The sequence below is a fragment of the Cinclus cinclus genome, chromosome 4 (assembly GCF_963662255.1).
Source record: "Cinclus cinclus chromosome 4, bCinCin1.1, whole genome shotgun sequence".
Taxonomy (NCBI): Eukaryota; Metazoa; Chordata; class Aves; order Passeriformes; family Cinclidae; genus Cinclus; species Cinclus cinclus.
Window position 1 is genome coordinate 19,775,122 of NC_085049.1, and position 12,467 is coordinate 19,787,588.

Genomic DNA, 12,467 nt, shown 5'->3' on the forward strand with positions numbered 1-12,467 from the left:
CCAGGCAAAACTCATTCCACCTCCTAAACAATTGATAGTTATGAGATGTGGGAAGCAGTTTCTGAGAAATGAGGAGGAAGTTTCTCTTCAAAACTGGGCCTCCTTCAGTCCATTCATTCAGATTTATTAATCCACATTTGATGGGTTAAAACTTTTATCCAGATGTGCACCTTCATATGCCTTTGAAAAGGTATTTTTTCATGACTTTTCCTGTGATACTTTTACATATTCTTGTCTGTCACATGTATAGGCCATGGCTGCCAGGTAACTTGCAGGTTTTGCATCAAAAACCACTTGGAGTGACAAGTGCAAGAGTATTCATTTCCTCTTTATTTCTGTTGTCTCAGCTTTTAGGAAATTTGTGTACTGAAGGAATTTTTTTTTCTTTGTGTCTAGTTCACCTTCTATCAAAGGGCATGAGTGAATTGATCAAATTAGTAAAAAGCACTCTATGGACTTTTTTGTATAGGGGCACATTTGCAAGGAGCATTACTTACAGGGGTTTTATCTGGGGTGTGATACTTTACACCGAGGTGTGATAATTGACTGCTTAGATCCAGGTGGGACCTATCAACGCTTTAGAGTTGCAAGCTCAAATGTAAGATTGGAGCTGCTCAATTAATTCTTAGTGAATCTCCTTCTGAAAGAAAACAGCCACCCAGTGCCCTTGTTGAGGCCAAATCCTTCTCTGCATGTGGTGGCACAAAGCAAGCAGCAGTATCACTGAAGGTAGGAGGGAAGTGGTGAGAATAACTATTCCCTCCTGCAGCAGCAGCTGGTGTAGTATAACTTTGTGTCTCAGTTGAGGGTTCTGCTGTTTTGCAAGACAGCTGTTCATTAATTTCATCTCATATCTGTGAAAACTGCTCTCCTCCTGCCAGGTTCATAAGATTTAAAAAAAAAAAAAAGAAAAAAAGAATGGATAGCACATGTAGCAATTAATCCCTACTCCTCTTTGCCTCTGAATTCTCTGTGCCAGTGTCACCCCTCAGTACAGCTGTTCCAGTTCATCTTCCTGACACTGTGAGGGATGTGTGAGCAGAGATGAAAATCCATCAGATGGGGCTGCTGGCAAACGGGATCTTTTCATGGGATGCTGTGGACAAGCAGGAGAGCTACAGTCCCTTTCTCACAGCTCACCTTTGCTGCAGAAGCCTCCATTGACTTCCTAGGATCTGGAGCAGCAGGCCTGGCTTCATGGATTGGAATAAAGCTATCAAATGTAGATGTTCCTTTATGGTCACTAGAGAGGAGTAGTCTGAGATGAAGCCCACCCTAAAAGGTGTGATCTCCATGAGGACGGCTCAGCTTGCATTTGATTTCAAATACTGTAAATGAGATGAACCCTGTCTTCTCTGACACAGTTGTATTTGGGGAATGGTGGTGGTGGTGGTGGTGGCATTATCAAAGCAAGGGCTGGATTTCAGCATTGTGTGAGGTTTCTGTCTGCCCCCAGAAACCATCATTTGAGCTCGTGCTCAGGTTCCTCACTTCTCTGGGCAATGTGGCTGTTCATTGCAGTTCTCAGGTGGGATTTCAAGTCACTGCTGCTGTCTCTCCTGGATGTAGTTGGGAATGTGTTTGGGAAAATACAGATGGCTCAGAGACATCCTGCATTCCAGTAGATTTTACTGCATGAATAATTTGGATATCTTTGCTACTGCTAGTCACAGTTTGTGGTGGTTTCCTTATAATACAGCTCTTTTATACATCTGATAGGAGAGTCTTAGAAAAATTTCATCTGACCAAGTCCTAGAACTCATACTCTATAATTCATACCTTATAATTTGTATTTCAAAGCTTGCAAGCAGGGTTTGAGCATAGGAATTTGAGACAAGTTTGCATGAATCAAAATGTGTTTCTCTGAAAGGAAGTGAACAATTCTGTGTTGCAGTAGCTTTTCAGATCAAAGCTGCTCCATATTTAAGTAAAAAAAAATTGGCAGGAGGAAAGATGGACTAAAAGCTTGTCAGGTGATCTGGTTAACTTTTATTCACTCAGTTTCAGAATCATGGAATGGCCTGGGTTGGAACAAACCTTAAAGATCACTGTGTTCTACTCCCCTGCCATGGGCAGGAACACCTTCTGCTATCCCAGGCTGCTCAGAGCCCTGTCCAACCTGTCCTTGGTCGCTTCCAGGGATGGGGCAGCCACAGCTTCTCTGGGCAACCTGTGCCATGGCCTCAGCACCCTCACAGGGAAGAATTTCTTCCCAATATTCAATCTAACCCTGTGAATTTGAATCCATTCCCCCTTGTCCTGTCACTCCAGGCCCTTGGAAATAGTATATCTTCATCATTCCCACCTCTCTTCAGGTACCGGAAGGCCATAATTGGGTCACCCCATAGCTTCTCTTTTCCAGGCTGAAAAATCCTAATTCTCTCAGCTTTATATCCTGGTTACTTCTAGTTCACAAACATTGTTCAATCAAAAGAGTAATACCTGGCAAATATTAACCTCATCTATATTTTTTCCAATCTAAATGTGACTAAATGTACAATCAAAATCAAACCCCCCATTTTCTCTGACACTTTGAATATGTCTGGAAGAAAAATTTATACTTGTATATGAAAAAAAAGCTAAAATCAGTTGGAGATTAGGATGAGATGCTTTGATGACTGACAGCTCAGATTTTACCTTTTAGCGTGCAGCAGGATTTGTTTGTTCAAGGCCAAGGCTGAATGGATAGAGTAACCATATCATAGCACCAGATGAAAAAACAGTTTGATATTTCTTTTGCAATCTGGGAAATGGAACTGGGAACTCTACTGTGTGGGTGGCACCAGATGAGTGATTTTAAAATAGGTAATGAAAACCCAAATATTCTCTGGATAAATCAAAGTAGGTAGTGAAAACTGGATGCTCAGGTTAAATAAAATACTTTGTTTCCCTTCTGGGCACCCAAAAAAAGCCTGGAAGAAAATTCTAAAAAGATAGTGACAAAGCAGAAAAAGTGAAAGTTCTTGATTTCGTAGTTTCTTCCCCACCTATTAATTTGGCAATTTGTAGCAAATTATCATTAATTTATAATTTAATTTTTTACTTTAAAAATTCACAGCAGCTCTGTTGCTGAGCTAATGGAGATGGTTTTCATTAATTGCTCTTATTCTGTGGTCTCTGCAATGCAACCTCTTTCCTTCCATGCAGGATGCTGTGCCAGGCATGATTTACTGTCTGCGACCTTTTTATTGTCCTGAAAACTTTCCTCTCTTGAGGAAGTTGGGGAAATATTACATGATCCTTGTAAAGTCCAGACACCAGAAATTGCTGCATGTGGCACTGAAATAGGCTGAAAGTTTCACATCAAGAAACAATATAATAATAAATGTGAGGAGGAAAACAGTCATGACTTTAGTCTTCATAAAATCTTAACATATTGCAGAGACCTCGACTGGGGAGTAAATAAGATTATCTCTGTCCTGCTCTGTGGTATCCACTCTTTTCATACTTCTTTTTCCTTGCATTTAGACCTATTCTTCTAGTTTGGGTAACTGGGTATTTTCAGAAGTGAACCTATGCACAGCAATGTATTCTGGATTTAGATGTTGTATTTTACAAAGGTCTTAATTTTAGCTAGAACTTCAGCTATGGCTGTTGTCCTAAAATCCCAACTTGGTATGCTTTTGTGGATACCAAGAGCATTTGCACTGGGCATTCTCTTATTCATTTGTTACTTGTCCGGGTGCTCTTTCTTATGAGGAAGGTTTTAAGATCATAGTCCCAAACAGTTGTGCTGAACATAATTTTCAATTTAATCTTGAGTGTGGTGGTATGCCTTGAGTAGTAAGGTGCTTTAAACACCATGAACACCTCAAAGTGTCAGTGAATTATTCAAGGTAATCCCCAGTTACAAGTATTAGATTGAGCTTTTTAGGAAAAGAGAATTTTAGGAAAGAGAAATTCAATGTGTGTGACCAAACCCAACAATGTTTTCACAGAATATTCAGAAGCCAAATTCCAACTGCAGCTCCAAGCTCACCAATAGTAGTAGAACCAGTGATTTTACTGTTATTGAATGGCTTTGTAGAATTCTGTAGGCCCATAAAATTCCCAGACTGTCAGCTTGGAGCAAAAAATGGCCACAGCTAGAGCTATTATGTGGAATTTGAGAGGGCTCTCTTAGAGCTGTAGGCATTGGCTGCTGCCTACTATGGGAGATAGGATATGAGCCTAGATTTTTTGTCTGTTTTGTCCTTGTAGTTGGCAGGGGGTAGCTACCCTAGAAATAATGTTTCCAGGCTTTATTTAGAAGGGAATATTTAGGGTTGGATCATGAAAAAGAGAGAATAGCCACAAGAATTACGGAGAGAGTAAAAAGTTTGATCCATAGCAAAAAAATCCAGGAAACTCCAGCTTTTTTGCTCATCAGAGGGAGGGAGGGGGGGAAGTTGAACTTTCAGCAGCCTCCTTTAAGGAGCTCTCAAAGGAGGGAGGAAAAATAATTTCAAAATTAGCCAACAACCTGAAGTGCCAAAAAATCAGACTCTGAAGAGGGTTACTAAAGACAATATATTATTAAGCAGTGATTTTGGTTTCTCCCCTGCCACCAAAACTTCTTGCAAAAAAAGGGGTGTGTTATTTTTATGGAAACATGACACCAAAGACATAACGAGGAGAATTTCATTATTAGATTTTGAGACTGTAAGAGGTGGTCAAGCCAGATGTGTTTCAGAGCCGCTATTGATATTAATCCCTGAAGTATTTTCAGTAGGACATGCACATGCTGGGAAATAGGTGTTGATTTAGTTGAGGATTCCATGAGGCTCTTGGTATGTCTTCCTGACTTTGCTGGGGGAATTTAGATGGAAGCAATTAACAAATTGCAGTGAAATGGATCTGTACAAATCTTCCCAAGTGACCACCTGTGCTCTGGATTCCAGCAGCTCCACAAAACCCTGATTGTGAGGTTTGATGGTTTTGTCTTGACACCAACTGAAACTCCAAAGCCAGATACATTTTATTTTTTTTTTTTTTTGTGGGCCTTCAGATTCATTTGATCCCAAAGCAAAATAAGGGAAGTTGAGGCAAATGGGAGCTGCCATGTAAAGGGAAGGTTTGTGTCAGCCTGTGCTGTCACATCCTGGCTCTGTTTTGCAGTCATTAGATCAAGGTTAGTGTGATGCCACCTAAATCCAGGCAGCTGAGAAGAGTCTGACTAAAGCAATTCATTTCACAAATTATTTTATCTCAAACTTGGATGTGAGCCTCGGTCGTTATTTTAATGATCCATTAAAGTCATATTGCAATGAAATGATAAGACTCATGTTAACATTTTTGTCCAATGATTGAATAAATGCCCTTGATCAGTGGGGGGACTGCTGGCATTTGTTGGGACCTGCAGGAGCAGCATCAAGCTGTAGTCTCTTCTGTCCTTTCCCCATCCATGTGCTCTGGATCATCCTTGTCTGATCACTTCCAGGCATCACTTTCCTGATAGAAACTTTGTGAAGCTGCCTTCCTCCTGCTGCTGCTGCCTGTCCTTGTGGCTCTCCATCAATCTGATCTTTTTCATATTAGTGCAGTACATCTCACATGCATAGATTTAAAAGGAAAAAGCTGCCAGGAAGAATTTTGCTACCCCTGCCTTGCACAGTGCTGGTGGTGCTTACATGGTCCATGTAGGACAGCATCCCAAGGCAGCTGGAGAAATGGTGCTGTGCTGAGGAGGCAGGACCCTGCCCACCACCTACAGAGAAAAGACAGCTAAAGAGCTGTGACCTCCTGGCTGAAAGCCCATGCTGTGGAATTGTCCAATTTTTTTTTTTTTTTTTTTTTTTTTTTTTTAGATCTTATGTTGGCTGCATTTGGGATGTTCAAAATAGCTCCTGTGTCATTATTGACTGGGACTTGAGTCAAAACAGGGTGCTATAAAGCATTAATTGTCTAGAAACTGAAATCAGACTGCAAAGTTTGTTAACTTAAGGTGAAGAATAATTAATTTTTGAGTTTTATGAAAGTTTTGTGGATGAATTCAGGTTAAGGCCTCAGTGCTGAGGCTGCCTTTTGCTTCATGACGTGTCTGATGCCTGATTACAGCTGAAATCTGAGGGGTTTTAAGTGAGATTCTCCAAGGAACATTTCTCCTGCTTCTCTAACAAGTAGAGATTTGTCTCCTAAACACTCTTGCATTTTAGGGCCCCCAATGCCTTTTCAATCCCAATATTAACTCCTTTCACATACAGATCTTCTCTGAATTGGAGAGAACTTTGAATCAAAAGCGTATTGTTTATGTGCCGCGAGTGAAGGAATGCTTGCAGTGAACTGAGATTCCTGGCTAAAAGCTGCTGCAGCTCTGCAAATTCTGTCAGAACTTCCATGCTGTACATTTTAATCAAGCTCAGCAAACAGTTCAGTCTCCCTGATCCTGCAAAATATCCTGCCGTAGGTTTGTATTAGAATACATTCTGCTTTTAAATGAACATTTTCCTATGAAGCTTTTCTTGCTTGGTAAATTCGGGATTTGGGATCAGAAAGAGACTTTCAATAATTATCCTTTTCTGACAGAGAGCACCCACAAGTGCACAAAGTTTTTGTGTTCGTACACACAGCTTCATACTTGGACAAGTGGCCTGCCTATTTGTGGCCCTACCAGGAGACCCCTGCTGCTTTTCATAACAGGTTTATTAATGAAGGATTCAGTGGGAACTGAAAAAAGTTTTAGGGGATAGGAAAGAGTAGGGATATAGAGCTCATCTAATAAATAGGGAAGGAGTTGTATGAAGAGCTGTTCCTTAGCTCTTCAGTCTACCCAGGCTAAGAAAAGATTCATTTATATAAGATGCTCCCTAGATAATTGTCCACTCTGTTATTTGGGATTTCTTTGTGTTTTTTGCTCAGACCAGACTTCCAGAGGAGGTGTGAGTTGCAAAATTTCTCAGGAAAATGTTAATTTGGTTCTACAGTTTTGTAACAAATGGCTCCAGCTGATCTTGGATTACTTTAATGTTTTTTGAAAGAGTTGCTGTGGGGATAGAAAAATATTATTTTCTTTCCACTTGAGAGAGAGAAATAATTTTCCAAAATCTGCAAACTGGTTTGTGGACTGCCAGAAAAATCTCCACTGTCAAATATTGTATTTGGAACAGCATTCCATGCCTGTTTTACACTGTTTCACAAAGGTTATTCAATGAGAGATTTCAAATTTCCTGTAATCTGTTTTCCACAGTTCTGTGATGAAGGCTTTATTTGGGCATCAGTGGGAGGGTGATGTGAAGCCTTTCCTTGATGGCTGTAGATAAAGCCATTGGTGTTCTTGGAATGGGAATGGCTGCTCTGGCTGACACATTGCTGTGTCCTGCTCAGGGGGAGATAAACCAGCTCTGCAACAGCCAGTTCCAGAATTACTGACCTACCAAGGTGGGAAGGGGCCTCAGATGATCACCTATTCCAATCTTTTGGGGAGAGATGAGAATATGCAGCAGCTTGTCCTGTTGTGTCTTGAAGATCTCCAGCCTTGTGGACTTTACCACATTCTTAGGGAAGTTGTTGCTGGGAACTTATTGTTACTTCAATTGAGATGTGTCTGAAAAATAATATTAACATATTAGCAGAGAATTATGAACTTATGGCAAAATCAGTTTTTGATAGGAAAAGATAATGTGTTTTTTCAAATGCCAATTTTTAGAGATGAAAAGTAGCAGTAAAACTTGAAAAAAAATGCTGAAATACAAATTTCTGTGAATAGCCTTATGGTTTTGAATACAATCTCCTCTTTTGCAATGGAGAACAGCTATATCAGGCATTTTAGTAGTCTGAATAATTGATGTTTTTCTGCTTACAGGTCATGTGCAGCCACTGGAAATGGTTCCAGTCTCTTTGGGATTAACTTTCAAATATATGAGGAATGTATATGATAACATAATATGATACTGTAATGGTGGAATTCTGTAGTGTGTGTTTTACATACATCTGTGAGTGTCACCCTTCCTAGAGCCGTGTCAACTTTGGAGAGGTAGGATATTCTGGACCTTTAGAGCTGAAATATATAATTCTGTACTTTAGGATATTAATTACTGAGTTTGCTGTGGTACAGAATTTTCAGGATAACCTTCAACCACCTCACCAACTCTCCAGTTTCTACTCAGGCTGAGTAGTATTTTTAGGAAATGAAGGAGTAAGAGGATATGGAATTTCAGCAGGGACAGTAACAAGTATAGTCACTCTCTCTATATATATCCATCATACTGGGATGACTCAAGCTGCCCTTCAATTAGGAAGCAGGCTCTAATACTGCTAGGAGTGTAGCACAAGGACATTCAGTAACTGGAGAGAGGTGCCAAAATTTCCATGTGTAACTGTGGGGTTTTAGGAGGCCTGCTCTTCATAAATACTGTTTCCTACTGAATATTTATGTACCTTAGATCAAATTTTTGAAGGAAGTTATCTGATTTCTGTATGTGTTGGAGACCAGTTTTTATCCATTAAAATGCGCTGTATAGGATGCATGTTTTGCTGAATCTTGGCTTTGTTTTTGTGTCAGTCTGAATGAAAATTTAGATCTATATTTTTTCTTGTCTATTTTTAAGATTTTCTGAAATAAAAGCAGGTTTTCTGGGTCTTCTTTGAATAAAAAAGACTCCTATGATTCATCTGCTGTCTGGGAAGTGTGGCTTTGGAGCACCTGAGAGTAGCAGGAGCACAGATGTGAGGGATGATGATTAAAAAACCTGTGACAAGGCTCCAATTAATACCACCTACTCTGTTGTTCCCTTCCCTAGGAAGCTGCTGGAAGAATGCTGTGACCCTGGACAGCTCTTTGCTATGACAAAGATGAATTCCCCTATGGGAAAGAACCTCTGGTTTGATGGGGAATTTCTATATTCTGTCACAATTGACAATGCAACTTACTCGCTCTTCCCACAGGTAAGTAACAATGTTTTATTTTAATTTTGACTATTAAAATAATAAATGATAACATGATACAGATAAGTATAAATAGGTTGAACAGTCATCAAGAAATTGTATCTTCATTTCTCAATACCAAATAACAAAACTGCTTTTTCCTTCTGCATTCTGAAAATTTTGGTTGTATGAATGTTAATATTTCCCTGGCTGCTTTTTGGAATGTACACAAGGGACAAAATTGGGTCACCTGTCTTGATTTTTAAAATGTTTGGTTCTGGCTATTTTAAGAGGGTGATTTCTGCATTTCAGTCAGGGATCACAGTCTCTGTGAGCCTGATCCCTCACCTACAATTGCTTCAGTTCAGATCTGTGTAGCTGAGATGGGACAGCACTTTGTGTGAAGGTGTCCCAAGTTACTTCCAAATTAAGGAAGTTCATTGATGGCAAAAAACGTAAGCCCAACAAGAGAAGCCAGCAGCTTGACTTCATAGATTCTTGCTGTGTTTTTGAGTGTTGGCAGGGGTTGGTTGTTAATATCTATCAAAAGTGCTTGGTTAAGTGCAGGGGTTTTGAGAGCTGGCAATTTGTAATACTGATCTATGCTGCTTCTTGTATTTTTAATTAATACAGGAACTGATACTAAATAGTGAGTTTGTTACATTTAATACAAATATTTTATGTGGCTAATCACTTAAAGAAAGCCAAATTTCTGGCTGTATTAATTGATTTACCTGCTACTTTAATCTGTCAAATTCAAGGTATAGGGATTTATTCAGCCTCCCAGTGCTGAGTCATTCACACAGGGCTTCTCATTTGCTGCTGTTTCAGTTAAATGCATAGCAGAGTTCTTACTCATTAACTTCATCCTGCAAATCAAAGAAGTCCTAGGGTTTTTTTAAAGTAGTTTTTAGATCTAAAAACCCCAGAGTTATTACTTTGAATGAGTTCCTTTCAATGGAGAAGGAGTGAGGGGAAGCTGCACTGTGGGGCAGAGGAGATGGAACAGCTGCTGTCTGTGTGTACATAATCCAGAGGAGCTCTGTTATAGCTGTGTCGTGTTCAGGATGCCAGATCCTCTACCTTGTCACTTGTCCTTATTGCCATGAACTGGATGATGGACCTCTGCCTCCCTCAGCCTGCTCCTAGCTTTTGTGCCCCAGCAAGCTCAGCAAACAAATAGATGCTGAAACCTGCCTGGCAAGTCGATTTTTTCCTGCAGTACAGCTGAAAAGAGGTTTCCCAACTGCACTGAACTTCTGGAGACTGACAGAAAGTTTATGATGTGTTGCAGAGAGGTGGCTGTAAATTTTCTTTATGATGATTAGTGTGATTTGTTGCTACTATACTGGAGAAAACCAGCATCTGTGACAGAGCTGTGAGCTTTGTACCACAAAGATACTGGCAGCAGGGGCTCAAAGTGTATGTGTCCTTTCCAAGGTTTCAGGAATGCCCCACCGGGGCTGGCAAAGGAAAGTCACAGTTTTGTGATGGATTTGGGATTTCAGATCTGGGGGGATTTTGGATTAAAACCTAGCACTCTGCTGTGCCACAGTGGTGTCCTACTCCCTTTCACAGCACAGAGCAGCTTGCTGGATGGGCTCCTTTGTAGAGGTTAGAGAGAAATAATAGTCTTTGCAACTCTGCTGGTTCCCAGGATCCCAACGCCTGTCCTTAAAGTTTATCAGCTGGCCAGATCAAGAGTAATGATCTGGGTAGTCCAGAAGAGAGAAGCTCCTGGGGGACAACATGAGCTAAGCAGCTGGGACTTCAGTGTCCTTAGGCTTGTCAGACTGGCTGCAAAGGGGGTGGGTAAATGCTGCTGGAGGGTTGGTGCTGGAAAAGGGGAATTTTTATCATGTTCCAGCCCTGGAATGTTCCAACCCAGGACTGCTATCCCTCTAATGAGGTGATGGGCAGTTTGTTTCCGAGTGCTACTCACTACTGTTCCTTCTTTCCTGGCAAGTACTGCTGCCTCTGATTTGATGTGTTATTCCTATGCATTTTGCCCAGAGGAATTTTGTAGGCCTTTATCAAACAAAATCCTGTAAGGCTTAAAAGCTAAGGAGAATTTATTTACAGTAATTTTTTAAATAGATTTTTCTACTTCTCTCTTTGTTTCAAGAGAAGTACTTGCCTAAGTTTTTCAGGCTCCTGCTTTGAAGAATGGTGTCTGTTATTAGCTTGCTAGCAAGTAATTTTCCTGAAGATGAATATTCCTTTCAAAAATATCATGAAGCTTAAAGCAATTCACAAAATATGGTTAATACTCTGAAATGCCAAGGGGATGTAACAGAAATGTAAAGGACCACAGCTGTGTTGATATAATTAAAAAAAAAATATTTCCTCTGGAATAAATAAAAATGGCTCCATCCACATTACTGGGCTTGAGCAATCCGGTGATTGGAGAAGGTTTCTCAGTCCTGAACCAGTGATTAACTTATAGGATAATGTAACTCAAAACTAAATAGGGAACTTGCTGTATTTCATGTTATACAAAAATAACTATGTCCAAAATTAACATGTAGTAAGTTACTTATTTCTGAATGTGAGCAATACAAAATAGAATAACGTTTCTTCTGAGCTGTCTGTAGATAAAATTTTTACAGCTGGGTCAACATTTTCTGACAGAATGCTTTTCCACTAAAAATGCCATTGCATGAAAATGCAAATTTAGTATCAGTTCATTAGTTTTTCAAATTTTCTTTGAAGTGAAAAGGTTAAAAGGTTTTGGTGGTGTTATGACATTTCATTTTAACTTTTTAAAAAATGTAATACTTCTGCTGTTGGGTGTTTTTTATCAGCTCTGTTGCTGCCTCTTTTTACTTCAGACTTTGAATAATTGTATTACTCCTTTTATTTTTTCAAGTTTTTGACCCATCAAGGGAGAAATCTGCAAAAGAGAGAAGCTTTCATGTGGAAATAGTCATTCAGTGCTCCATTTCAGTTTATAAGAACAAAATTCGACGTTTGCAGAGTTTTGCATGAACCAATAATTCCAGATGCCTGAAGCAGCCCCTCTTAGTGTATCCCTCTGTGTCATTTCACCCCTCGATTTTGAGAATTAAAATTTTTGGAAGCAGAAATGACATATTGCACCGACTGCACCATCTTTGCCCTCCTGTGGAGAGCCTGGTCAATACTCAGCAGTCAGGAGGAGCCAGACTGGCCACTAAAGGTCACGGGCAGCTTGTAAATGTGTGTTGTCCCCACTGTGGAGCTGTGTTAAACAGAGCACAGAGCTGTGTGGTGGTGAGTGCCCAGGACTGCTGCCCCTGATGAGACAGGCACACACACTTCCCACAGTCTGGAAGTTCAGCCATCAGCTCTGCTCCTGAGACACGACATAAGGCATGGCTGGCATTCCCCACCCTGCACCACCTGACTGGGACTGGAGAAACCGGGCTTCCATATATTCCTGCAGTCATTTTTAGCTGCTCTGAGTAAGCAGGATGTAACCACATGAGTGGCTAGGATGTAACTCAAAACCGCGTGAGAGGAATGTGAGCTGACGCTCGTCTGCTTGGGACATAGAGAATGCATCCAGCCCCAGTTTCAAAAGATTTTTTTAAATTAATTTTTCACTCCTTGCTATCTTTTTCCTCCTTAGAGTTTCAAACAAATTT

General features: G+C 40.3%; 1 protein-coding gene across 1 annotated transcript in view; it reads left to right on the top strand.

Moving 5' to 3' along the window:
* ST8SIA1 (ST8 alpha-N-acetyl-neuraminide alpha-2,8-sialyltransferase 1) overlaps positions 1 to 12,467 on the top strand; it is a 98,270-nt gene that overhangs the window by 17,377 nt on the left and 68,426 nt on the right. Inside the window, exon 2 of the mRNA XM_062491568.1 lies at positions 8,718 to 8,862. Coding sequence (XP_062347552.1) covers positions 8,718 to 8,862 — 145 coding nt within the window. The remainder of the gene's footprint in view (positions 1 to 8,717; positions 8,863 to 12,467) is intronic.